Source organism: Mus caroli, unplaced genomic scaffold (genome assembly GCF_978045245.1).
Source record: "Mus caroli unplaced genomic scaffold, Mus_caroli_1 scaffold_1, whole genome shotgun sequence".
Lineage (NCBI taxonomy): Eukaryota > Metazoa > Chordata > Mammalia > Rodentia > Muridae > Mus > Mus caroli.
Genome location: NW_028227256.1, coordinates 128,208,785 through 128,236,757, shown reverse-complemented (window position 1 = coordinate 128,236,757; position 27,973 = coordinate 128,208,785). Strand labels below are relative to the sequence as shown.

Below are 27,973 nucleotides of genomic sequence, written 5' to 3'. Positions count from 1 at the left end.
CTGTGGAGACAGGAATGTCTGTGGAAGGCATGAGGTATGAACCTGACCACTGAAGACCCTGAATGTTCGTTGTGTCCACCTCCTTCAGAATAGGCCACCCTATCTGTGCAGTGTGAAGCCAGAAGAAGAAAAAAAAATAGGTTCTAGCTTTGAAATGAACAGGACACAGAATCTACAGCTCTGGGATCTGTCTCTGATTTCGATTTGTTGCCTGAATCAAGACATTTGATTTTTTTTTTTTTTTTACCCAACTAGCCCAGGTTAGACATTCCTACAGCCTGGGAACAAGCTTCAGCCATTTTCTTGACACAAACACCAGCTTTTCAAGTGTTCCCAGAACTCCTCAGCCTGAAAGCAGAGGACACTTCTGCCCCCTTGTGGCCAGTCATCAAATGATCAAGGTACCTTCTGGGGACAGGAAATCCCTGGCCTTTTTTTCTCTGAGATAGCAGCTTTGAGTCCTCAGGGAATGGAATGCAGCACTCTGCCCATTGCCTCAGAGCCTTGGCCTAGCTGCTCCCTCTCCTGGCATGTTCTTCCTGTAGCTCTTCCTGCAGCTGCCAGCACAACGGTCACTGTCACAGGAAAGCCCTTTGGCCCCTTTGTCTAAAACAGTACCTCGTTGCTGTTATCTGTCTAGCTCATGTCTGCTGGCCCTCTCTCTCCAGGTGCGCTTCTGGGAGTGAAGGACTCATGTCTGCTTTGTGTGTCTGGTGACTTCAGTGCAATGTACATCGAAGGCATCAAAAATACTCTCCAAAGGAGTGAGCATGTGTGTCCACACCAGCACGTGGGATTTAAATGAGATTATGGTTCTCAAATTGCCCTAGGATATGGGGAAGCCTTAGGAACTCTCATTTGGCAGAGGGCACACTGAGGCCTGGTCAGTTATGGGAGCTGTTTGAGCACCCAGGAAATAGGTACAACTATTTTTATCTTGCTCCCTCAGCTCTCCCTGAAAAAAGCTGTGGGAAGTCTCCGGCCTGTAGGCTTCTGCCTGTCAGGAGTGGTCCGGTCCATGTTCTGGCTGCTGAGGGAATCAGAACTGCATCTCCATCCAAACCTGTTGGTCCGTGGTGCTGAAGGGAGCAGTTTGTCTGCAGAGATGAGCAGGACGGTGTTGAGGCAGAGGAGAAAGAGGAGCTTGAGTCATGGAGACGCCCGTGATTTCTCTGGGGCCAGGATTTGCCTGTGACGTTCTCTGCTGCTGCAGTGCCCCAGCCTCCTAGCTGAGTACCGGCTGGTGGGATTGCACTTGGAATGGCTGCACAGCTGTCATTGGGAGTCTGGAGGGTATCCGAGATCAGCAGCATCTGCTCTTTGGCTGGCCTGGAGAGAGCTTGATGGAGTCTATGAGGTGGTTCTCTGCGGTGCCCTGGTACTGGGGAGGAGAGAGGAGTCAGTGTTCACAGCCTGAGGTCTAAAGAGCCCTGAGAGTCAATGGGCCCCGTTGCTGGGCGTTCCGGCTTCTTTCTGTGATATTGTTGGGGAACTGAGACCCAGAGGGGAAGCCCCTGCCTTCCTACCTTCTCTTCTTTTCCCGCTCTGCCCTGCCCCTTCCCAAGAGTCCAGAATATTTCAGTGGAAGGATTTTAGGAGCTCAGGCCTGACTTCCAGCCAGGTCTCATAGCTCCCCATTCCCCAGAAGGGACAGCTGAGGCAACATGTGGGCTCAGGCGGAGGTGACTGGTAACCCCTCACCCTTGATGGATACTTGTCCCACAAAAATTTCAGCACCCCCAACATTCTCTGTGCCTTTCCCACTTTTCTTGCTAAGTGTCTTGAGGAGCCCAGATGGCACTCGGTCCCCACACCAGGCGTGGGGAGACTTGCCCTATCAGTTCAGTGTTCCCATGCCACCTTTCTTCCCCTTTACCAAAATCCAAGCTCCTGTTACAGCAAACAGCCAGAGATGGCCCCTCTCCATCTAACAAGCCCCTCGGTGGGTGCCCACCAGGCTTCCCTCCTAAGAGCCTTCATCCCTTGGCTTCAGAGAAGGCTGGGAGTTCTTCAAAGCCATAAATTTCATTCTGTTTCTTTTTTTTTTTTAAAGATAGGATCTCCCCATCCCTGGAAATCCCAGTCTCCCTGCCTCTGCCTGGGTATTAGGGTTATAGGCGATAAGGTCATGGGTCACCCAGACAGAAAGGTAGCTGCTCTGCTTCTGGGTTTATTTCATGTGTAGCAGTGTGAGTCTACATGTGGGTATGTGCACAGGAGTAATGGTTCTCAAAGGAGGCAGAGGGCAGGGGTGTCAGATCCCCTGGAACTAGAGCTGCAGATGCTTGTGACTGACCTGACATGGGCACCAGGAATCCAACATGGCTCCTTTAGAAGAGCAGAAAGTGCTGTTAACCACCAAGCCATCTCTCTACCCTAAAAGGTTTCTTCTTAAAGGTACCAGGTTCTTTCCTGCTGCGGTATTTGCTGGTCCCAGAGCTACAGTACAGTGCTCCATCCTCACAGTGCTCCATCCACACAGTGCTCCATCCTCACAGTGCTCCATCCACACAGTGCTGTATGTAGGAGTGAGTGTGGGAACAGGTGTGTACCTACTCTGTGTGTCCACAGCTGTGCTACAATGGTTTGAACACATCCCTCCTACATGCTAGACAGAACTGTAAATTGTGACTTGTCTCAAGTCACCTTTCCATAGATACTCCAGGGACAGGGCCATGCCTCCGGCTTTTATGTTCTCCACAGCACCAAGGTGCAGGTCAGGCTCCCGGCTGCAAACGTAACCATGAATGTGGCCTCAGGAATTGTTATCAGGTCCAACTGCTGTACTCTGATAATGGTGGTCCCCAAAGACACCCAAGGGCCAGTCTTCCTTCCCAAAGCATTTCTCGGACCTCCCCTATAGGGTCTCAGCAGAGCATCAGCTGCCCTTAGATATCTCATATGATGGCCATTGGCTATCTCTCCTTTGCATTATTAGAATTTAAAATTAGGACGCATACTTAAATAGAAGGGTCAGTGTTTGGGGTTATGTGAGACAGAAGTCTGCCCTCACGGGAGCTTCTGGAATCGCCCCATATCCCAGTCTGATATCCTCATTCACTGGGCAGTTTCTGTGTCACTCAGTGAGCCCACCCACTCTGCAGCATGCAGCTCTCCTGCTGAAAAACCTTGCGCATGGCTTCCCTTCACAGCAGCCATCTTTAATTAGATGCCTTCTCTATACAGTGGTATATAAAATCCTCACAAAAAGTCCCCTAAGAGAGACATTGTTGATGCTGGGCAGCTAGGGCAGCTTAGAAAGGATATGTGACTTGTGTAAAGTCATAGACAGTGAGTAGAGGTAGAGGCAGGATTCTGCAGAGCTCCTTCCCAGCCTGAGGCTCCCTCCTTCCCACAGAGGCAACTCTCTGATTACCTCCTCTGAGCTCCAGGGTTGGTGTGAAGGAAAACACGACCTCTCTAAGAAGGGCCAGGTCTCAGGAAGCATACAATAGCTGTTCTGAGGCCCCCAACACACACACAGTGGAGGACTGCCTGAGAGAAGTGTGTCCTCATTGAGAGAAGACACGCCTAACCCTCGAAAGACTTGAGGCCACAGGGAGTGGGGAGCTTTGGTGAGGTGGGGGCGCGGGGTGGGGACAGCCTCTTGGAGACAGGGGAGGAGGAATAGTATGAGGAATAGTCAGAGGGCAGACTGGGAGGGTAATAACAACTGGACCATAAAAAAAGATTAAATAATAATAATAATAATAATAATAATAATAATAAAGAGCCAGGTCATTGGAGAGAATGTCAAAATTTGTTTGCAAACATATAAAGATGTTTATGAAAGTCCATATGGATTTTATGTTCCATCCTGTAACACGTTGGTATGAAATTTCTAATTTGTAAGCATATATATTCTGCTGAAAGATGTGCCCCATTGGGCACCAGTGTCCTGGGCAGGCACCTGAGTACAATGGACATCCCAGCGCCACCTGCTGGAAGTCCTGGCTCTTCGTGTTGAGGCTATCTCCTGTGGCCATAGCCTCAGAAACCTTGCTGGCTTTACCACCCACATGTCCCCTCACCTCATCCTCTTCAATGTTGGATTTCTTTCTCTCATAAACTAAACTCATAGCTGACTGCCTGTATGAGCCCCATGAATTGAAGCCTGGGTCACTGTCGCTGGATCTCTGCCCTTTTTTCCTACCTCCCCACATCTCCAAAGACCTGCCGTATCTACCTGCAAGCACTTTCCAATTGCCCTGCTTCAGCATCATAGCCATGTTCCCTTGTTCCCTTGCCTCCAGTGGCCCCTGAGTCACCCCACCTTTACCCCAGTCTCCTGCTTCACTCTGTAGCCCTCCCGTGTCACACTCCTGTGTAGAGAGAATAGCTTGGGTATTGTATGGATGCAACACCTGTCAATTAAAAAGCTTTCAAACTTCACGTTGGAACATTAAAATTCTGACATTCGCTAGCTGGGCATGGAGGCACACACTTGTGACCCCCAATATGGTAGAGGTAGAGGCAGGGGGACTGTTAATTAGAGCTTAGCTGGGCTGAATAGTGAGACCTTGCTTCAGCCAAACAAAAGCAAACATATAGAAGCAAAACCACAATCGCTTCTAGGCAGCCTTCAGTGACCACGCCCACCACATGGGCTCTCACTCTGCTCCTTCCCTGGACCTAACCACCAAGTCTACTCTGTCATGCAAAAGTCGCATTGCGATCACTCATGCTCTTCCTTCTCTTCCTTCCGAGTCTGATGGTCCCCTGCTACCTGCACAGTGCCGGGCACACATGCCACACTCTATGCAAGCTTTTAAAGCACCTGGATCTATTTCTCTTTCTGATGAGAGGCTGTCAGTAACTCCCATAGGCTGGAGATTCCACTCGACTAAGTAAATGCTTGGTCCCAAGAGACTTCTATCCCACAGTGACGACTGGCCTAGAGATCACTTCTGAAATCCCTCACTGAATTAGACTCTCAGGTGTCAGGCACAGGACTGAAGTTTTTAGATACGCCGCAAGGTGTTACTGAAAGGACATGTGCAAAAGCACCCTAATAATTATGGCATCACACGTACATGCTGTACCCTTCATACCTGTGCCAATGCTAGTATGTCTTTACTTTTGAAAGTGTTTATATTCACAGAGCAAGACCAGCAAGCCAGTGAGATTGTCGAGACCATGGCAAGACTCCCCTGTGGCGATGCTACTGTAGAAGCTTGCTGAAAGAGGGGTTAGGAAGAACCCAGTGGATGGTGGGAATGATAACTGCAGTGGTTCTAGGAATCGTGGCATTAGCTACCACAGCTGGAGTTGCTCTTCAGAAAGAAGTACAAATTGCTCAATTTGTTAAAGACTGGCGTATGCATTCTCATGAACTTTGGACTCAACAAAGTGAGATAGACAGGGAAACAGTTGGCGGCATAGCTGTATTGAGACAAGCTGGAATACTCATTGGAGATCAATTAGAACTATTAAGGGAACGGATGAAATAGAAATGTTATACGAACGTTACTTCTTATCGTCTTACCCTTTAAGATTCAATGATAGCAAAAAGGATTGAGAGAAGCTTATAAAGCACTCATTGGGTCATCCTAATTCTTTTCAACTGACTTATAAATTGTAACAAGAAACTATAGAAACAAAGAAGCTGCCTAATATTACAGGCATGGATGTTACAGAATACCTTGTAGATGTTGTAACTTCATCATCCCACAAATCATTTTGATAGGTTCTTGCTCTTGTGATTTTATAATTCTCTTTGTGGTGATAACTTTACTGGCTTTGAAATGTATGCCTATTTATTTGCATAAAGTGTTAGACAACTAGATAGACAAAAGGCCATATTTACTGAAATGCTATACCCCTCTGCTCCTTCAGAAAATGAAGGCTTAGCACGTTGGTGAGCCTCTCTCTACTATAGCACCTATGACCAACTTCAATCAATAACAAGGAATTGTGGTGGCTATCTATATTATAACTCCATAATTTTCCAACAATAATTATTATCCCTAACAAATCTACTTAAAACAAAAAGGGGGAAGATGTAGTGAGATGTAGACTAAAATCTTTATATCTGGCTTTGAGTGAAATGTTTCAGCAAAGCTTTTGCTATCTGTGCGTTGATCAGTAGAGGCTGAGAAATTGTTATGAGACTGTTTGAACCTTGAAGAAATGTTGTCTCTCTGGAAAGTCTTCCCTTGGTGCTATGTGAGAGCCTGCAGCTGCACTCATGTTGGTCCTAAGACACTCCTGGCCACCCTGGAGTTCCTACTTTTGATAATGGCTAGCCACGGTCAGAAGGGACTGAGATTCGTGTGGGTTGTCTGCTCTCATGAGCAGCAAAGGGAAAGATAACTTTGGTAGCTGAAACCTTTCCCAGCCCCAATTAACCTTGTATGATGTTTCAATAAAGTAACTGGAGTGAGCTAGCTGGGTGTTGATGCTTTTCAAGAGTCTATACCCTTCTGCTCCTTCAGAAAATGAAGGCTTAGCATCGTGGTGAGCTTCTCTCTCTACTTAGCACCTACAACCAACATCAAGCAATAACAAGGGATTGTGGTAGCTGGCCAGACTGCAAAACCAACTAATTACTCACTCCCAGGTACTTATGCCTCTGGCATCTGTGGCACCAGAATTGCTAAGCCCATCCAACTCCTGAATAATGAGGAAGATGAATACTCCTATCCCATCCATGCCCCTAGCTACGCCCATACTTTCTTCTTTGGAAGATCCTGAGGACCCTGCTTAGGGCAGTTCTGACTAGTTCCACTACCACATCACTCACCCTCAACAGAGCCCGGCTAGCCAGAACCTCAAAGGCTTGTACCACATTGATGTCATTCTTCGCACTAACTTCAAAATATGGCATATCCTTCTCTTTACACCATCCATGGACCACCTCCTGGGACACCTGAAGGAGAGAAATGATCACTGTTTCTGTATTGCTGTTACCATGGCCACTGTCACTGCTGCAGCTGTGGCTTGGGTGTGGGTTGTTCCCTCCAGAACCCATGTTGAAATTGCTCCCCACCATGATGGCACTGAGTAAAGAAGGTGAGGCCTCAAAGGGAGATTAAGGCAAGGACTAACATGGCACTAGGAAGATAGCTCAGTAGATAAGAGCATTCACTGCCTACGTATGAGGGTCTGAGTTCAAATCCCCAACACCCACATAAAAGCTGGGTATGACCATAGATGCCCAGTGCTGTGGGCCGGAGACAGGAGAATCCTGAGAGGTCACTGGCCAGTCAGCCTCACAGAGATGGAAAGCTTTGGGTGCAATGACAGACTCTGTCTCAAGGGAATAAGGACATTCGTGATAGAGCAGGACAGCTGATGGCTACCTTGGCCCCCCACCCCACTCCATTCTCTTACATTTCCTGTCACCACCACCCTTGCTTTCTACCACCACCCTAGCCCCATGATCATACCACATGGCCGCTGTCCCTCTTAATGACTGAAGGCCTTCTCTGTGTCTACAGCTTCATATTTTATCTTTTCAGCTTTTAAAAAAGATTTTAAAACTTATTATGTATACAGCATGTATGCCTGTGTGTATGCCTACAGGCCAGAAGAAGGCACCAGATCTCATTAGAGATGGTTGTGAGCCACCATGTGGTTGCTGGGATTTGAACTCAAGACCTCTGGATGAGCAGCCAGTGCTCTTAACCACTGAGCCATCTCTCCAGCCCCATCTTTTCAGTTCTTAGGAATCTGTGAGGTGGGTGTTGCCAGTGCTATTTTATAGAGGAGGGCCTTGAGCAGTGGTTCTCAACCTGTGGGTCGTGACCCCTTTGCGGTTGAATGACCATTCCACAGAGGCCACCTATGACCATTGGAAAACACAGGTATTTACATTATGATTCACAACAGTAGCAAAATTATAGTTACGAAGTAGCAATGAAGATAATTTTATGATGGGGGTGGGGTCAGCACAACATGAGGAACTGTGTTGAAGGGTCACAGCATTAAGAAGGTTGGGACCACTGCCCTGGAGAGTCACCTTTCCCCAGGATACACGGCCAGGGTGGATTTAGACATGGACCTGGCAGAATTAGATCCCACTTAACTCGCTGGCTTCCTAAGATCTGGCTAAAAGCTTCCTTTCAACACTGGCTCCTTCTTCAGTCCCTCTAAAGAAGATGGCCCTATCAGACACGGGGTAGGCAGGGTGGGAACAGAGAGCTTCCTGTCTGCCTCTCTGCTGTCTGCCTCCATGCCGACTGAGCAGATCCATGCCAGGAGAACTCCAGTCTCTCGGTAGTGGCCTGAACAGCGAATAAGGTTAGCCAGGGGTCAGGCTTTGTATTAAGCACCTGACCACATGTCAGCTCACCTACAACCCCACCCCTGCCACATACTAACTTATGAGATGGATGCTGTTAGCTCCACTTTATAGGCAGGAATACGGAGGCTCAGAGAGGTTCAGAAACATGCCCTGGATCACACAGCTCAGGAAAGGGAGAGCAGATGCAGGCACAGGTCAGCACCCTGCTGGCATCTGAATTGCTGCTGACAGACTCTACATAAGAACCTTGTTCTTTACTGTCACCCTGTGAGACTGTAGTTCCCTTCAGCTTGGGCTCAGGACCTTTTAATTCTCAGTCAGCTGAGAAAAGACATTGCCCCCAAGTGCAAATGGCTGGATGCGGTTTGGGGCGACTAAGTATGTTTCTGAATTACTTTGAGGGGTGACTCATACCAAAGAGCGTGATGTCTCATTAGTTATTTTGAGGGGAAATTGCCACATATCTTCTATATGCTGTGGCTGGCACTTTAAAAAATATTTAAATGTATTTAAAGGAATCAGACTGTTTCTCTAGGAGAAAGGATCGTTTGTCCCTTTTCCTAGAACACAGGGCAGGTTGAGGAGACCAAAGGCCACCCTTACTCATATCGTCTCTTCGTTGCTTGCAGGTTCTGGGAACAGCTGTCTTACTGAGATCAGAAAGTCCCATTGCTTCCACTGACTCTGGTTCTTGCTCTCCTGGTCTCAGGACTGGCAAGAATGCCCAGTAGCTCTGTCTTCTTTTCACAGTGACTCTATTGCCCATCAACATTGCTCTGCCATTGTGAGGTTTGTAACCTAAGATGGTGGTCAGCTAAACAAGAATGTCCAGGCCTCAGTCTTAGCCTCTGATGCCTAAGTTGTCCCTGCTTTTGGGAAGAGAGACCCCAGTGTTGATGAGAAATGTTTCCTCCTGTAACTGGTAAGCATGAAGACTCCTTCTACCTTAGGTTAATCCTTGACTGTTTAGAGTAGTCATTCTGAACCTGTAGATTGTGACCTTCCACAAACACATATTTCCAATGGTCTTAGGAGCCTCCAACCATAAATTTATTTTTTGTGGCTGCTTCATAACTGTAATATTGCTACAGATTGGTGTCTCAGTTTGTAAGAGCATCAGAAATGTGTGTTTTCTGATGGTCGCAACCCACAGGTTGAGAACCGCTGGTTTAGAGGGACACTTGAGATGTCTATACTAGTGACAGGTATATATTTAATCACTGAATATTAATACCTTACACCTGGATGACCTTGAAATAGTCGTTAGATGTTAACACCTTGTACACTGTCAGCATCCTGGGTACTCAAGGTGCTATGAATCTTTTAAGGTCTTTGAGAGCAAAGTCTGCACTTTCACTTCCTCATGTCCAGCCCGCTCTAGCTCCCAGCTCCCCAGACCCTGAGTATCTAACTGCTTCTAAGTTATCTGGTACTTGGCAGTTACCGCCAAGTTCTGCAAAGTAACTCTTTCTCTAGGCTGCAATCTGCAGAGGACACTGTACTTATATCGACCTGGGACAGTGTCCAAGGCTGATCATTCACTGACAGAGCTTGTATGTCACACCCTCTGCTGAAGGTGTAGCCACAGCTCGGCTGTCCCTTCCCTCAAAGCAGACGGTGACCTCGGTGTCTGCCACCTTCATCTTATCTGCCACCCTTCTGATTGGTCTCAAAAATGACTGAATGGAATCTCAAGGGCATCAGTTGAGACTGTGCACCAAGCCACTTCTTTCTGGGACTCCAGCCCCTTCCCCCACAGAGGGCTGTCTAGGAAAGAAGCCATCAGACAGCAACACCTTTTAGTTTTCTCTGCCAATTGCACCTATGAGTTGATGACTTTGAAGATCATCTTATCTTTTATATATGAAACAAAACAGTTATTTATAACTTAAGCTCAGAGGACTTTAAAAGTAAATCTAAGACGTGGCACCTGGAGATACAGTGTTGCTTTTAAGGGCTTTCCTCTTGCTTACAACGGACTGCTAACATGTTGGTTCTGCTCATTCATTGGGAACCAATGTTTGACCAAAACTAGGCCAGATTACAAACATTTATTTATATTTTTTTATTTATTCATTTTACATTTTGTGTGTGTGTGGTAATTATGTATGTGTGTACATGTATGGACAGCAGCAACCAGTTGTAGAAGTCAATTCTCTCTCCATTGACTTGTCCCAGGCATCACATTCAGGCCGTCTGGCTCTGTGGCAAGTGTCTTTACTGCTGAACCATCAAGTTAGCTCCAGTTAGCATAATATTAGCTGTGATGCTTTCCCATCTCATATATATTGAAAATTATTGTTATATAAATTTAAAATGAGCAGAGGGGCCAGAGAGATGGATGGTTCAGCAGTTCCTCTTGCGGAAGATCTGGGTTTCGTTCCCAGCGCCCACATGGCAGCTCAGTTACTGACTATAACTCCAGTTCCAGGGGAATCTGATGCCCTCTTCCGGCCTCTGCAGGCACTGCGTGCGGTGCCTCACCACGCATGTGGTGCACTTACATGCACTAAGCAAGATATTCATAGACATAAAATAAAAATAAAGAAAGCTTTCAAAGAATTAGCTTATCTGAAACTACTTAGTAAACCTCCAAGAACAACAAAGACTGGAAAACACCATTCTGATTCCAGTTGGTTGTAGGTTAGAACTCACCCCACTGGGCATGGAGCAAAGCATTCAAGCTTCAGAGAATAAATCTCTTGAAGCTCAAATGTTACAGCCCCTTTCTCATGAGCTAAGGTTTTTCCCGTTATTGGCTTCTGCAGGAGGGGTTTTTAAACAAAGGTGAGCCAGTAATTTCTTTGGAATCATTCTGGCTGAATGTATGTGTTGGCATATATATGTGTGTGTGTGTATTTCTCATAGTAAAATACACACCACATAAAAGCTAACAGTGTAGCCTCATTTAAGAGTATAACTCAGGGCATGATGTATATGCCTGCTCTTGAGGGACCATCATCACCACTAGGGTCCAGAGTTTCCTCCTCCCCAAGTCTTACAATGTGCTTTTAAGTACTTATATTCCTTTAATTAAGTAGGAAAAACTACTATGTTTTCATTAAGGAAGATACTATTACAACATTTCCCCTAATTCTCAAATAGTCTAAGGAAACCCATCTTCTGGTTGCCATGGCAATAAGAGCAAGCTCTTCTTGTTGGAGTGGACTCAGGACATGCAAGGAGCATGGTGGACCATGGGTGGCCAGCTCAGCCAGGGTGCTGAAAGGAATGGTGCCCACCCCCTCAGCTCTGTGCCTGTGACTACAAGCTCCCTAGATACCCGTCATTTGGCTAGTCTTCATTTTCCTCATCCCAACCAGGGGTTGACAAACTTTTTGCTAAGTCAGCACCAGAGTGACGAGAGCCAAGGGCAGGAGCTGCCCCCGCTTAGTTCGTGGCTTTAACAATATCCGTGTTGTGCTAAGTCTCTCTTCATTCTCTTCCCACTTCCTCTTCTACACTTCCCTGAACTCATTTCATTATTGTTCAGCACATCTGGTTCCTACTAGGCCACCTCCCCCTAAATCCTCCCTCTGGGCCTACCTGGCTGACAGACAAACTTCCTTTATCTTCCCCAAACCATCTTTTATCTGCCCCATTTGGTGGCTTTCCCCTGGGTCTCCATCTCCCCTTTACCATCTCCATTGTGGCCATTCCCACATGTGTCTCACCAAGAGGATGAAGGGATTTGGCTTGCCTGGTGCTTGTTGCTTCTTCCCGTCCCTTATTCTTCTCTAAAGCAAAGTTCACTGCCCCCCGCCCCCAGCTTGACTCAGACCTATCCTATGAGCCATCACCTACTCTACACCCAGCCAGGCATCCGTCATTCATTCATTGAACGTTTGCGATCTTACTTCCTTTCTCCATCAGCACAAGGCTGCCACTACTCAGAGTAGCCAGAATGTTGTTTTTCTGCTATCAACCTCTCTGCTTTTCCATCTTTTCCACAGAATCAGATCTAAACACAAAACTGGCCTTCCTCTCTGCCACCACAGTTTTCCTCTCTCCTGCACACCCTGCTCTCTAATGTGTGATGTTCCAACTGCCCCGCCCCATTTCCTAAGTTTCCTCAGAGCCCTCCCACCCTTTGATTCCCTTGCTTGGAAAGGCTTCAGTCCCAGGTCCCTGCATGTGCTAGCATCTACTCTAGCAGGGCTGTTGAAACACACTCCACAGATGCACCTAGGCTCACAGCCTCCTCCTTCAGCTGAGCCCTTCCTGTTTTGTTAGTTCTTATCCTTCACCACCTCATCCTCTGGCATTTGGATTTAGTTACCCAAGTAATCAGAATCCAACCATAAATCATATTAATTTGGAATCTATAAAAGCTAGAGAGATTCTAAGTATCCAACCTTTACCATGAGTCTAAAGCCTCCTTTTTGATTTCCTTATTCACTGGAGGGTGGTACCTCTTACTTCATTGAGAAAACTCTGGCCCCCTTCTCTAGAATTCCCTCACGTTGACACACAGGTGTCTGAAAGGAGATGTTAAGATGGATGTTAGATCTCAGTATTGTAATCTGATAGACTATGGGTGTGCAGTGGGGTGACCATAAGACCATGTGTATTTCCAAGGGCTCATGATGAAGAGTCCCTTAGATAACATTAACACCCACAGCATGAACACACAAGGCTTAGAAGGAAGGATTGGGTAAGATTCCTCAGAGAAAGCTGTGTTGTAAATATAGTTACTCCTGCCTCCCATAGGAGTTGGAAGAAGGCCTTGAGATGGGTTGCTAACAGACGGCCTCTGGAGTGTGGTGGACATGAAAGGCTGGGGTCTGCATATACCTGAGGGTTCCAAGGTGAAAGATCATGAGGTGGAGAGAGAACTGGCTCCTTAGAACATGGTCAGAAGGCATGAGTATGTTCTGCAGAGGAACAGCAAAGTTGGAGCTCTTAAGAGGATTAGAGTTGAAGTAAGAAAGCAGAAGGGTGCACATGTATTTGTTGTGCATAATGAAATGTCACCCACCTAGGGAGGCTGAAGGGCCCAAAGAAATGGCTCCCAAAAAAGGAACCTTACCATACATGCCAGGCCCAAGAACATAAAGAAAGCTACATCAAGAGAGACCCACCAAACAAGAACTATCCCACTCCCTGACCACTTCTCCTTCTTCCTACTTCACTCCAGACAGTACTACACCCCAGAGCTCCTATCTGACCTAAGCCAGTGGGATTGTAAACTTGTGAAGCTAACAGAGAAGCTCCCACTGCAGCTGGCCCAGGGAGGAAAGAAACAGAGACTTGGATTACTGTCTGAGACAGGATGTCTGACACTGAGTCTCCAACCCGAACTGGTCGCACAAAACTGAAGACATGTTCTTAGCACACACTTCTCCCCTGAGGTTTTGTTCTTAGGTATCCCAAAGCTTGGAGGTTTCCTAGCTGCTTAAGGCTGTTCTCCAAGCTTCTCAGATTCTGGACACCTAGACTAAGCATGTGTTCTCTGAACAGGGATCTTGCTTCTCTGCAGGTGGGGGCAGCTGGAAGCACACCTTCTGTCTCCCCCAACTCCTGTCCACCCCATACTTCATGGTATTAAGTTTTGGTTCAGTTCTCCTGAGGTTTTCTGTTTGAAGCCATGTGAAAACAGAGTTCAGACACCATGACTCCATTTCCCATCATGGTTTTCCATGAGAAATACTGAGGGAATGTGGTTCTAACAGCTCCTTTGGGTACTATTTGGACTTTGATCAGCACAAAATACCTTTGTGCCATGCTTTACAAATCAAGACAATCCCTATTCCTTTTCTGCTTGCATGTAAAGGTTAAAGAACTTTCCACTCAACAGCCCTGTGATGGCTATGAGCTACACGGCCACTGCAGTCATGGGGTAGACCAGTTGTCAAAGGGTTCATTGGCTATCCTGGGTATGCCTGACTTAGTGAGAAATGATTAGTTACCTAGCAAACTTGTAGATCCCAGAATTGATGCCTTTAGAGCCCTGTGTGACTCCATGTAGAAATATGATTCAAAATGAAATCAAATTCCACCAAGATCTGACTCTTGGTTCCTCTGCGCTCTTAACTCTCTGGTTCTCTGCTACTCATGGTTTCAGTTTATGTCATACTGCGTCTATAGCCTAGAACCCACTTCTTCTATCCACTGGCTCTCTATTATGGATTTAGATGGCCTTTCACTGTAATTTCCAAATCTCCAAAGTATATAACTGTCACTGCTTTTACCATGTGGTACCATAATTGTCACTATTAGATGGTAGATTTCTTGAGGCAAGGACTCTGTCAGCACTGTACGTGAGGCCCAACACAGCACGAGGTATACAGCTGTTACATACAGTTCGTTGAGTGAGTGAATGAAGGAAGAAATGAATGAACAGTACCTTCCTATCTTCCAGATCGATTTTGTTCCCCAGCACCACCATGGGATATGACTGCTCCATAGGGATAATCTTTGCCAGGACATCATCCCTCCAGATATCCAGGGCTTCAAAGGACTCTGGATCCGTAACATCAAATGCCAGGATACAACCATCGGAACCTTTGTAGAATGTTGATACCATTGAGCGGAACCGCTCCTGACCACCTGTGTCCCAGATCTGGAGGGGAAGAGCAGCGCCCCACAAAGCTCTGATGAGTGGTGAAGGGAAGCCCAGCAAGGTTGTATCATGCCGAAGCCGTCATTTCTGGATGGGGAACATCCTGGTGCAAGTGTGCCCTTCCACACCCAGGCACTGCACCCTTCCCCCAACCCCCAACTCTACCACAGCTCTTAGCTCTCACTTTTTCTCTAAGTTATCAGGGTAGAGGTTGTTAGCCCAGCTCCCAACAGTAAATATATTTTTGGCTTTGTGGGTCATCTATCCTTGTTACACTGTTCACTTTTGCTGTAGTAGATAAACAAGTGGGTGTGCCTGCACCCCAGTGAAGAGACCAGGCTTAGCTCAATTAGCCCATGTACTTTACTGATCTCTCTCCAGATCCTCTGAGTTTCTAGTACTTGTTGCTGTGTACATGGGTGATTTCCAGGCGTGTGTGTAGTAAAGAGGCAGAGGGCACGGCTCACCTGCAGCTTCAAAGTTGTGTCATTCAATATGATGATTTTGGAGAGGATGCTGGCCCCCAGCGTGGTCTGGTATTCCTCAAAAAATGTTTTATGTACATATTGGTGAAGGAGAGAGGTCTTTCCCACACTGAGGAAAAAAAGATTCCACACATGTGTAAACACATACCTATAAATAAATAAACAAACACACACACACACACACCCTATGCCATTCTCAGGACACTGTTCTCTCTCTCTCTCTCTCTCTCTCTCTCTCTCTCTCTCTCTCTCTCTCTCTCTCTCTCTCTCTCCCTCCCTCACTTCCTCCCTCCCTCTCCCCCTCCTTTCTTTCTTTTTTTTTTTTTGGAGTTTAAGAAAGGGCTTTGATGTGCAACTTGGAATAGGGATAGACACAGAACAACAGTGTATACCTTAGGTTGGTCTCAGGATGCTCAGAGAGTTACCCAGACTCTGAATTTCTAGTATATATGGTCTAGAGACCACCCTTTGGGGAGCAAAGGATATGAAGTAGTTTCTAGAAGCAGAAACCAACCAAAATGAGCCATTTGGGATAAGGTTAAGTATCCTACAACAGTGTGTAGATTTTGGTTGGGTGTAGCAGAGTGTGGGACAATCCAGAGTTGCAGAAGGGCTACAGAGCTGGACCCAAACCAAGAACGTTTTGCTAGCTTCTTTCTCTCAACTATGCTTCCTTCTTTGAAGGAAGGTGCAATTCTGCTGTCACTTGGACTCAGACAGCGTTCCTTGTGGGTGGGAGCACAGCCTGGAGCACAGTCATAACACTCCCAGCTGAGGCTCTTCTCCAGCAAACACCCAGCAGCCAGGCTTGGCTTACCCAAGTGCACCAACAATGATAAGTTTCAAGTCCACTTTCTTTCGGGGATTCATCAGGGGCTTCAGGGCCTGTGGGGAAACAGAAGTCATTTTTACACTGGCAGGTCTTGCTTGTAGCCATTGTCGCAGAGGCTAACCCTCCCATACTCGGTCACTGAAGACTCCCTCAAGTGTCTTCCACTATACCCCAGCAATAGCATTTAGTATCCTGTGGGCTCTGCTTTACCAGGATTCTGCTAAGGACTCTAGTCCTGAAGTGCACACATGACTCAGTACCCCGTACACTCCTCCCTTGACTTTCCCTTGCCAGAGTTCCAAGATGGACAACTCACTCACCCTTCAGCTCTTCCAGTCCTGCTCTAAGCGTAGCTGAGAGTGCCAAACGGCAGGACAGATCTGAACAGAGACCTCACACAACACAGCCTAGAACCAGGAATGGAGGCCAGCGTGGGGAGAGGGGATGGGCTGGGTAGGACAAGGGATTCATTGTCACGACTGCCTGGAGGCTTTGGATGAACAAGAACCCCTCCCCCAGGCATAGTGTGTGGCACTTGCCAATCATAGGCTCTTGGCTGCAGCTGGAAGGGGGTGAAATCGGTACACATTACTGGAAAGCTACTTGGCAGCATGTGTGGTGAGCCTCAAAATAGCTTTGACCTCTACTTCTAGCAATTTCTCTACAGAATTCGCCAGGAACTTGAGCAAATACTTTTTCTCCTTTCCAACATTTTATTGATACTTAATGAGCTTTACATCATGCACCCCAATCCCACCCATCTCTCCCATCCCTTTGAATCCATTCTCTGTCCTTGCAACCTACCCTGCAGAAGAAAAGAAAATAAGATAGAACAAAAAAGAAAGTGCTGGGGGCTGGAGAGATGGCTCAGAGGTTAAGAGCACTGTCTGCTCTTCCAGAGGTCCCGAGTTCAATTCCCAGCAACCACATAATGGCTCACAACTATCTGTAATGGGATCTGATACCCTCTTCTGGCATGCAAGTGTACATGCCGATAGAGTATACATACATGTAAAATAAATAAATCTTAAAAACAATAACAACAACAAGAAAGAAAATGGTGTTGTGGAAGCTGTAGTGTGTTGCAGTGTGTTCCACAGTGTGCCCTTTTGTTCACACATCTTTACTTGCAAATATTCATTGCAATGAGTCGTTGGTCTATTCCTAGGCCTCTGGCTTCTGCTATGCTATCTATATTTGATCCTCACAGGGACTCCTCTCAGATATCTTGGTGTTGTCCTGTCTCATGGAGATCCTACAGCTTTGGATCTGCAGGACCGGCCCTTTTATGTGCTTCAGCAGATCATAGATGGGGTAGATTTTGGGGTTGGCCAACTCAAAGCCCTAGATCTGGGCCTGGAAGATAGCTAAGTTGGTCAGCCTGCCATCTCTCCTGTGCCCAACCACCAGGGCAAGCTCTCCAGCATTGTTCTCATTTGTTTACCCAATGCTACAGCCAGTAAGAGGCAGGGTCAGCTCTCTTGTGCTCATGCCCTTGGGAGCAGCACACCTGCATACCTACTACCAGGGTCAGCTCTACGGTACTGCCCAGGTAAGGTTCAGGGCCTGCTCTCCTGAATACTGAAGCCAGCCATGGGCCCAGCTCTTCCACTCTCATGACCTTGGGGTTGTTCACCAGTTCCCCTGATGTTAGTGTCAGCTCTATTGTGCTGCCTAGGTGAGGGGCAAGGCCAGCTCAGCACGGTGCCTCAGGCACCAGTCCAGACCAGAGACATCTGCATGGCCTTTGGTAATAACACAGCTCTGGGACATCATCACAGAACCTGGCTACCATAGGACTATGAACTCAGACATGGCTCTTGGCAGTAGCCTAGTCCCAGATGTCCCCATGGCTTCAGGTAGCAGTGCAGGCAAGTCAGATCAGCATGCCCCTCCCCACAACAGCATGGCCCAAAGATGGTCTCTGGTGACACTCCAGACCATGGACACCCCCTTGGCCTTTGATGGTAATTTGGGCTATAGATATCAACATAGACTCCAGCTACATTAGGACCATGGGCCCAGATGTGGCTCTTGGTGGCAGGCAGAGCCAGAACTTCACCATGGCCTCCACATGTCTGCTTGATCCTCACTGTCGTTGAGAGCAAGGACTTTTATTCTTCAAGACCGTCCGTCCTTCCAGTATTGCTTATAAATATCCAACAGTGATGAGGTACTTAGGCTAGGACATATGATGATGACTTTCTTAGTAGTCATTGAAGTAGAGCGTTTGGGTATTTTCTTTTATGTGGGGGAAAGTTCATGATCTATAATCTGAGTGAAAAGTTGTTGCTAAATTTACATGTGCAAGATCATCTAAGTGTCAACTAATATCACAATTGCATTAATTTTTCTCAATGTTAGGGATTGAATCCAGGGCTTTGTGAATGCTGAGCAAGCACTATATGCAGAGATCCCATGAAATGCAAAAGGTATACATTGTAAAATAATTAAATCCAATTAATTAATATATAGTAATTAATAACTAATTAATTACTGAGCATAAACAGTACCCCTTTCCTGTGAAGGGAATGCATGAAAGCCTGGACTTGACACTGGGATCACCTAAGATGAAACACAAAGGACTTCCCCTAGGAGACACCAGGGAAGTCAGGGACCAAGTAACCCTAGAAAGTGATGCTGCCAACATGGCGGGCCTGAAGACGTGAGGCATGTGGTGTGGTGATATTTCCTAGGAGAGAATGAAATAAAATTCTGGGGATGGAGAATGGAAAAGGTGATTGATTTGTTTCTGGGGAGGAAGCAAGATTGATGTGGATTATGACTCTCACATCCCATCCATCCATCCATCCATCCATCCATCCATCCATCCATCCATCTATCCACTTATCCATCCATCCATCCATCCATCCATCCATCCATCCATCCATCCATCCATCTATCCACTTATCCATCCATCCATCCATCCATCCATCTATCCACTTATCCATCCATCCATCCATCCATCCATCCATCCATCCATCCATCTATCCACTTATCCATCCATCCATCCATCCATCCATCCATCCATCCATCCATCCATCCATCTATCCACTTATCCATCCATCCATCCATCCATCCATCCATCCATCCATCCACTTATCCATCCATCCATCCATCCATCCATCCATCCATCCATCCATCCATTATTCTTCTAGCTACTTAGCAAAAGTTCTCCATTCCCAGGAATGTGGAGGCAGGGAACTAAAGATACCAACCTGGCCTAGTGTACTGCAACAATGTTGCTGCTCACAAAGACAAGCAACCAAGAAGTAGCTGAGAAATCTCTGAAAGAGGCGGGCCTTTGGGCATCAGTTATCTGTTTAGAAGGGGGCCTGAGAGCAATGAAACATTGTTTCCTAACACTTTGGTACAGTGTGTCAACTTAACATAAAAGACCACCACAACAGTTTAGGATTTAAGAGTTTCAAAATAGAGGCCAAGATGAGATTGCACCAGCTGAGCAAGCCACCTGCAGTGGGTTGTACCACATCATGTGCAGCGGGCTATTCTCACCATAGCTGTGAGGTGAATACAAGCAGGGCTCACAGAAATGACCCCACTGGGATATGGCTCAGTACTACTGCAGGGCTGGCTCAACTTGAACAAGGCTTCCATCCTTACCATCAAAAGGTGTGTGTGTGTGTGTGTGTGTGTGTGTGTGTTGGGGACCAGGGGGAGTCACTCACATCTCACACAATACCACACTATAGTAAATGGATGAGCTAGTGCTAGGAAGGAGGCCAGAGAAAGCTCTTCTGTGTCCTAGTGCCTTAGGGCCTTGGTATCTGTGTACATGAACATGTAGGGCTGAGATTTGGTGTGTTCAACAATGCCTTAGGCAGACTGGGAAAAGGCAGCCAGAGGGACAAAGAGGTTCTATTAGAGCAAGGGACCTGGGGTTGCTGAACAGGAGCCCTGTGTGGGGACCCACACTCAGTGGACACATCATGTGGAGGTAAAGAGAATAGACCATGCTGACATTTATTGATCAGACACTGTGCTGAGAGCTTTGAAGCTCTGCAAATAAATAATAACACATTGTGTGCATTAAGTGAAGTAGTGTGCTATTGTGCTTGATGCATTGTTTTGATATATTTACTGGAACAAATTGAGGTTTCTTAAGAGCGTTAAGGTTTTAGAGTGTTAGCTATTTTAGTGCACACAAAATATTTACAGGGTTGGCACTATTATTATCTCTGTTTTACTAAGAACGAGAGGTTTCCAGGAGCTAATTTAGGGGTTCCTAACAACACACAGCCTGTAGTGGGAGAGCCTGGGTTGGAGCTGAGATTTAGATCCAGACCTAGCTCTATAGACTGCATTGATGGTTGATACTGATCTCCAGTTTGACAGGATCCAGCATCACCTGGGAGACAAACCTCTGTGCACATCTGGGAGTGAGTTTCTAGACTGAGGTGACTGAAGTGGGAAAATACACCCTAAACACAGACACACCATTCCATGATCTAAGATCCCAGGCTGAATAAATAGATTGCAAACTGAGCACGGGATGTTCCTCTCGGCTTCCTGGCTGCAGATGCAGTGTGAGCAGCTGCCCCGTGCTCCTGCTCCTGCTCCCATGCTTTCCCAGTCACGATGAATTGCTCTCTCAAATGTGAGTCTAAATAGTTCCCTATCTCCTTAAATTTCTCTGTCAGGCATGTTGTCACAGCATGAGCTATATAACAAGTGAAACCAGGGTACCCATACACTAGGCAGTTTGTTTTATAATATTAGAAAAATTAAAAGCCTGGAGCCTGCTAAGCAGAACTCAGACACAGAGCTGTACTTTCACACCTTTTTGAGGTGGAGTCTCATGTCCTTGCCCAGGCTGGCCTCAAACCAGCAATCCCCTGCCTCAGACCCCCAAGAATCTAGGACCATAAATGTGTGCCACTGTGCCAAGAGACTATGCCATTAGGGGAGGTGAATGAGATGAACATAGCTTGACCCTCTAAGGCCCTATGAGAGCACTTATTCGCTCTACCTGAATAGCCACCAATTACATACTTTCTTTTTTAAAAATTAAATTAATTAAAAATGTCATATATGTGTACTATATTTATGCCATTTCTCCCTACCTCAAATCTTCCCTTCAGCTCTTCCCATGCTTCCAACCTTGCCACACTCCCTCTCAAATTCATAACCTCTTTTAATGCCAGACATTCTACACAAATGCCAATCAATCCATAGATACTCTGAAATGCAAGGCCATTTAAAAAGGACGAGGTGATAGTGTACAAACACACACGGATAATTTAAGTTAAACCCTGTGCCCCAGATCTAAGCATTTGACAGTGTATGACTGATGCCAAGTATCTGCTCACAGAGTGTGTCTCTGAGCTTAACCCTTCATGTGTGTGCCCTGGAAACACACAGCTAGAACCTATCAGCTATGGAGAGATGAGTAAAGGCAGAAGAGAGGCAAAGAGTTTCCATTGCATCTTAACTGTGTATATTTTAAAAGTTTATTCTGCAATCTTAAATTGCTTCTGTATTTTAAAAATATCAATGAAAGACTAACCCCCTCCCTCTTTCCCCCAGTTTTACCCTGATTTAACCTCTCTTTTCAAAGCATATGTGACTATGTGGCTGCCCAGGGTCATCTGAGTGTGAGTTCCTATTTGGATGAATCACCATGACGGGGGGTGGGAGTGGGGTGGGGGGAGAAGCTGCCTCATGCCAGGCAGTGGCTGTGACTTTGAGGTCAGAGAGCCCTCTCTCTTCCCTAATCTACACCATCTGTGACTTGAGCCATAAGTATTACTATTTTTGAAGTCTGTTCCCTCCTGGGTAAAATGGACATCACTTATGGCTGTGGCTTCCTCTGCAGATGGCACATGTGTGTCATATTATGCTAGCATAACAGGATCTCAATGTTGGGAAAGATCCAGATGACAGTTTAACACTGTTGTGGGGTGGGGATTGGTAGAGGAGGTCCTGAGATCCGATTGGCAGGTGGTTGCTATTTTTGATAATGTAAAATGTCTACTAAGGGTTGATGTCAAGCTACAAATATAGAGCATGCATGATACTAGCAGGACCTTGGTGTCACTTGATCTAAGCACTGGGCTCACGGGAAGCAGCCAGATGTGCCCTGGGTGCTTGTTCCTTTCATCAGGGGGACAGGTTTCTTCTAGGGGCCATCCACAAGGCGCTAGGGGAGGGAGTGTCAGGGGGTGGGGTTGAGGTCTTTCCTTTGGGTTTTACTTGTTTCTGATCCTAATAGCTTCGCAACCCCTTCTGCTGTCCTGATGCCCTTTCCAGATGTTCCCTGGAAGTGTGCAGCCACCAAAGACTCTCATACCCTGATCCCCAAAAGGGCAAACATTAATGAGTCTGACATCTAAACATAGCCTTGATCTTTGGTTCAGAGAGTGACCTGGGCTGGCCAAGTACCAGGGCTGAAGGAGTGTGTTTGGGAGCAGATAGCAGTGGGATTCTCTTGACTACTACTCCCAGGTTTCAGAAAGTAGCTGAGGTCCTCTCCCATGTTGTCTACCCCTAGCTGGGTGTAGCTACAATGCCCTTTTGGGCCTCTTTTCACTGGCTGACTCAGAGATTCAAAGAAGGAAGCAAGGCATCTTCGTATCAACAAAGCTGAGTCATCTTCACTGTTACTTAACAGTGAGTAGCAGGCTTGGAATGCTGGACCTGCCCAGCCAGCCCAGCCCACACAGAGCAGGACTCCACACAGGACCACCTCTTCCCTAGCTCCTACCCCACAGCACTTCCAAGCCAGAGCTGGGCCCCACCCATAGCTTCTCTACAAACAAGGAAGACTGTTGCTGCAGAGCTGTTCTTGGGCCTGTGTCTAATCTACCAGAACTCTTGAGGATCTCAGCCTTTACCTTCTGACATCCATATCCCACTGGCTCCAGCCAGGACCCCACATAGTCTCTTGCCTTACTTGTCCTGGATGAGGTCCTATGTAAGTTGTCAGGGAGACCAGTGAACAGCGGCAGCTGAGGATTCTGCAGCAGGCCCAGTTTCTCTGCCCAGTATTCAATTTTTCCCAGCAGTTTCTCTTCTCCCCCCTACACCCCATACTTTATTCATTCTGGCAAACAGTGGACTTGCAGGATAAGTGTAAGGTTTTCTGTTTAATGAGATTCTTGGGGCACAGGAGGCTTTGTTGCCTGCCAGAATCACTTGACAGTTGGCATCACCCACCCAAATCCTTGCAGGTCTAAACCTGCTTCCTCTGCAAAGCACACCCACAGTGCTGGTTTCGGAAGACTCCTTGTTCTCACTCTTTAAGCTCTTTGGGGAAATGTTTGTCCTGTTTCCCCAAGTAGACTACCGGTACCCTAGACAGTACCTCTTATCTCACTGTACCCCGCCTGTCCCCAAAGCATGGTCACTGATGCTGTGGACACAGAAACTTCCCCAAAGAGTGACAATCCATCCACGTGTCCTTTCTATGCATGTATCCATTCATTCATCCATCCAGGCGTCTGTGTATCCACACACCCACGTAGTGCACGCCTGCTATGCAGAAGCACAGTATATGTCTAAGGATACTCACAAACTACAGTCTCCATAAGATCTTTGTAGTGGGGGGACTGACCTATAAGCCCAAAGCAATTCTTTTTTTATCAATATGCAATGCCTAGCAGTTATAAAACACTTACAATTTATAAAATGCTATTATAGCCCAATGGATTCTGTAGTCAGTACAGTTGGTGGGCTGGTAAGATGGCTCAGCAGGTGAAAGTACTCGCTAGAACCCGTGTAAGGGTAGAAGGAGAAAATCAACTCAACAGAGCTGTCCTCTGACCTCCACAAATGTGCTGTGGTAAGTATGCATGCCTATCATTCACATAAAACGTAACACCACACACACACACACACACACACACACACACACATACACACACACACACACACACACACACACACACACACACACACACACCAAACAACAACAAACTAGGTTAGTAGCCAGCTTAGAGTAGAACCTGGACCTGCCCACTTCTGTTCATTACCTCCTACACGGTAGCGCTTCGCCTGGAGAAATTCTTATGGATTAGAACAAGAGGAATATTTTCCTATTTTGAGAGCTCATCTTTCTCTGATAGCTTCCAAATCTTCATCCCAGATGGCCCCCTGTCTGTGGGCCAAGGAGCTGCCAGATGCTGTAGGATCCAGCCCTTTTTGGAAGGTTCTGGTTTCTTCCAGGCCCTGCGGGTCTAGAGGCATAATGAGAGCCTCCTTTGAGCTGCCTGTCCTGTCTGGTATTGCTGCTGCCTTTGCAGGTTCCCAGGCTGGGCCCCGCTCCCTGTGATTGGCAGGGAAGTCCTTTCTCCACCTCACTCAGGAACTTTCTGCAGTGCAGGGGTCTTTGGGTTGGATTAAAATTCCGCACCTGCCAGATTCTTAGCCTCATTTCTGTACCTGGTTTCTATTCCTCTTCACCAGCACACGAACAGTTCCGGCGCAGATGGGCACATGCAAGGACAGATGGGCTGCCAGGCCCCTTCCAGGCATGGCTGTACGACACTCACCTCACACAGGTGGGAGTTCTGGGTCTGGGCCTCTCTTCTCGGAGTGGCAGTTTCAATCTGGCCAGTATTGAGAACGCAAACGGTTTTGGTGAGAGGCCACTTCCCTCTGAGTTTTCCTCCTCTCTTTCTGTGCACAGACTTGGGAAAGTTGCAAAAGAGGCTGGGCCAGGGTGACCTCAGCTGTGTGGGTGGAGGGGGCGGAGTGCACAGGGAAAGCAAGCGAGGCTTCAGAGCTGTGTGGGTTCAGGGCACAGGCTCATCAGGATTCTGATTCCAGGGGATGAGGGACCGCAGGTTTGAGTTGGGGACTTTGGGACACAGGGCTTGAGAGGTGACTCGTCCAATTTATGAGCTTGTAGGGACATCTGTCTCTGTCCATGGGAGTCCCAGTAAAGGAGCCCTTTGTTTGGAGCAGTTGTGGAGCAGATTGGGTCCAGCCACCAGTGAACCAGTGAGGCTGGAAGACGGTCTACTTTTAGGCCTTGTCCTCACCCCACACATCTCTCTCTCTCTCTCTCTCTCTCTCTCTCTCTCTCTCTCTCTCTCTCTCTCACACACACACACACACACACACGCACAGTATATATACACATGCACACACATACACACAGAAAATATACACATATACATCATCCAACACCCTGCCACACTATACATGCATAGCACACTTATACTTCATATGCACACCCCTGCAGCCCTTGTGCCACACTCCTTATACATACATGAAACAAGCTCCATTCCCTCATCACACCCATTCTATACCACCCACACCCCTACTCCATTCATATAGAAATACCCATCACACACGCACACCACACAATATACACATACCATACTACACTACCACATACATACACCACACATGCACACCATACCACACACCATACCACACCACATATGCACACCACACCATATGCCATACCACACCACACATGCACACCACACACCATACCTCACCACATATGCACACCACACCACATCGGGCTTGTAAGAGGTAAGGTGTGTCCTGGCACCCCACAATCCCACACTGGGCCTCTCTGGTTAGGTTGTTGCCCAACCTGAAACACCTAGAAGAAGATGGTAATTTAAGATGCTGTTAGCACACAGTTAATGTGGGCATCTCATTTCACTGTTGTGGACCATGCCTTGCGTATAATTGGCAGATGAAAGGCAGATGGAGTGAGTTTAGACACGACTCCCCAGATCTCAGGGGGTCCCCTTAAGGTGTATCTAATGCGCTTCACATTCCTCACAAGTCAGGACTTTGTCTCTTTGTAGACATATTCCTTTGATTACTGTCCTGTCAGAAAGTTCTTCCCGGTTCCATAGCGCTCTCTCTCTCTCTCTCTCTCTCTCTCTCTCTCTCTCTGATGGGGTTTTCCAGCCACCATGTGTCTAAACCAGCCATAGAACCCTGCATTTGGAAAGCAGATGGGTAGCCTTGGAACCCACACTTGGCCAATTGTGCTGCTGGCATCGGCCCTACCAAAAAGTAGAAGAGAAATGGAAGCTTATTTGCTTCTATCAACTAGCAAACACTTTGGAAGAAGGTACTTAATGGTTTCCGTACTGAATTCTACACAGGAAAGCTGAGCCATTCTAAAGCCTGCTTACCCAAGTGAGGTGTTTGGTTGCTGAGGAAGCCAAGGCTGATAATCCCTGGCATATTATGGATGCTCCTTGGTTCCTGGACTATTGTCCTTTAGAAGTTCCCTCAAGCCCATGCCGCCCTGAATGCTCCCGATCTCATTAGCTAAGCAGAGTTGACCTGGCCAGAACTTATCTGAGAGAAGCTTCTCTAATATTACTCTACTTTTTTTCCCCCCAATGACCAGATTTTAAATGAACTTGCCTGTGTAGTTGTGTGTCTGTGTGTTGTGTGACTGTGACTGGGGAGATGTGAACAAATACCTATTCAGATAGGGCGCCAACAACAGAGCAAAGTAAGGTCACTAATGTCCAGCGTGGTAACCCAATGAGTCTTATTAGGGTGACTCTCATGGATGTGGGTGAGGGGGTACTTACCACAGGAGCAGAAATGACTCAAAGATGCCTGCATCATCAAAGCCCACCCCAGCATAGGTGACAGCTCACAAAAGCTTCGAACCTGGAGCACACTGTACAACAGGTTGGAGAGTGACTCTTCCAGGCAGTTTGGCTGGTCTTTGCCCCTCCTAAGCAGTCTAGCATTGCTTACTGCTCATTTATGCCATGTGTGTAATGTTTACCTGGCCAGTTTCAGGAAATCCCTGAAGCCTTTGAGTTATTTACCTCCTGAGCTTAAAAAAAGGATTCTTTGCCCCTTCTTAGAATTGAGAACAAAACACCCATGGAAGGAGTTACAGAGACACAGTTTGGAGCTGAAACAAAAGGATGGATCATCTAGAGACCACCATATCCAGGGATCCGTCCCATAATCAGCCTCCAAACGCTGACACCATTGCATACACTAGCAAGATTTTGCTGAAAGGACCCTGATATAGCTGTCTCTTGTTAGACTATGCCGGGGCCTAGCAAACACAGAAGTGGGTGCTCACAGTCAGCTATTGGATGGATCACAGGGCCCCCAATGGAGGAGCTAGAGAAAATACCCAAGGAGCTAAAGGGATCTGCAACCCTATAGGTGGAACAACATTATGAACTAACCAGTAACCTGGAGCTCTTGACTCTAGCTGCATATGTATCAAAAGATGACCTAGTCTGCCATCACTGGAAAGAGAGGCCCATTGGACTTGCAAACTTTATATGCCCAAGTACAGGGGAATGCCAGGGCCAAAAAGTGGAGTGGGTGGGTAGGGGAGTGGGGGGGAGGGTATGGGGGACTTTTGGGATAGCGTTAGAAATGTAAATGAGGAAAATACCTAATTAAAAAAAAAGAAAAAAAAAGCATTCTTGAAGAATGGAATGTGTTACCTCCCTTAGCATCCCTCCAAGATAGAGGGTTTTATCCCAGAGGAAATGACTACACATCTGTGAGATGGTGGCTGGGCATATGCTTTAGACATGTGGCGGCACGTGGACTTGCAGAAGATGTCACAAGGCCTGCTGCTGCTGAGGACCCTTGTGGTATGGGAAGTGCCCTGCCTGCAGCTGGTTTTTATAGCGTCTGAACAGGGCACTGAAACTTGTTCTTTTAGGTACTCTTTACAGAACTATTTCCAGTGTTGTTTGGAAACTAAGGCAGCAGCTATCAGACTCCAGCCCCCACTTCCTCCATCCATGTGAGTCAGAAGTCAGCAGCTTCCCTTCCCTTCTTCCGTCATGCTGCTGGAGAAGGCGTCCTTGATGCCCACCCACTGAATGGTCCTCCACACCCACTGAATTCACTCAGTAGTCTGA

General features: G+C 47.0%; 1 protein-coding gene across 1 annotated transcript; it reads right to left on the bottom strand.

Annotated features, from left to right (window-relative positions):
* Window positions 1-224: 224 nt before the first annotated feature.
* Rab7b (RAB7B, member RAS oncogene family) lies at window positions 225-24,747 on the bottom strand. The gene is made up of 6 exons (XM_021174640.3): window positions 24,635-24,747; window positions 16,110-16,177; window positions 15,275-15,401; window positions 14,592-14,807; window positions 6,743-6,868; window positions 225-1,381 (listed from the first exon to the last, which is right to left on the bottom strand). Exons 2-6 carry the CDS (start codon window positions 16,160-16,162, stop codon window positions 1,304-1,306), a joined length of 600 nt encoding a protein of 199 aa, XP_021030299.1. The 5' UTR covers window positions 16,163-16,177; window positions 24,635-24,747; the 3' UTR covers window positions 225-1,303.
* Window positions 24,748-27,973: the final 3,226 nt, after the last annotated feature.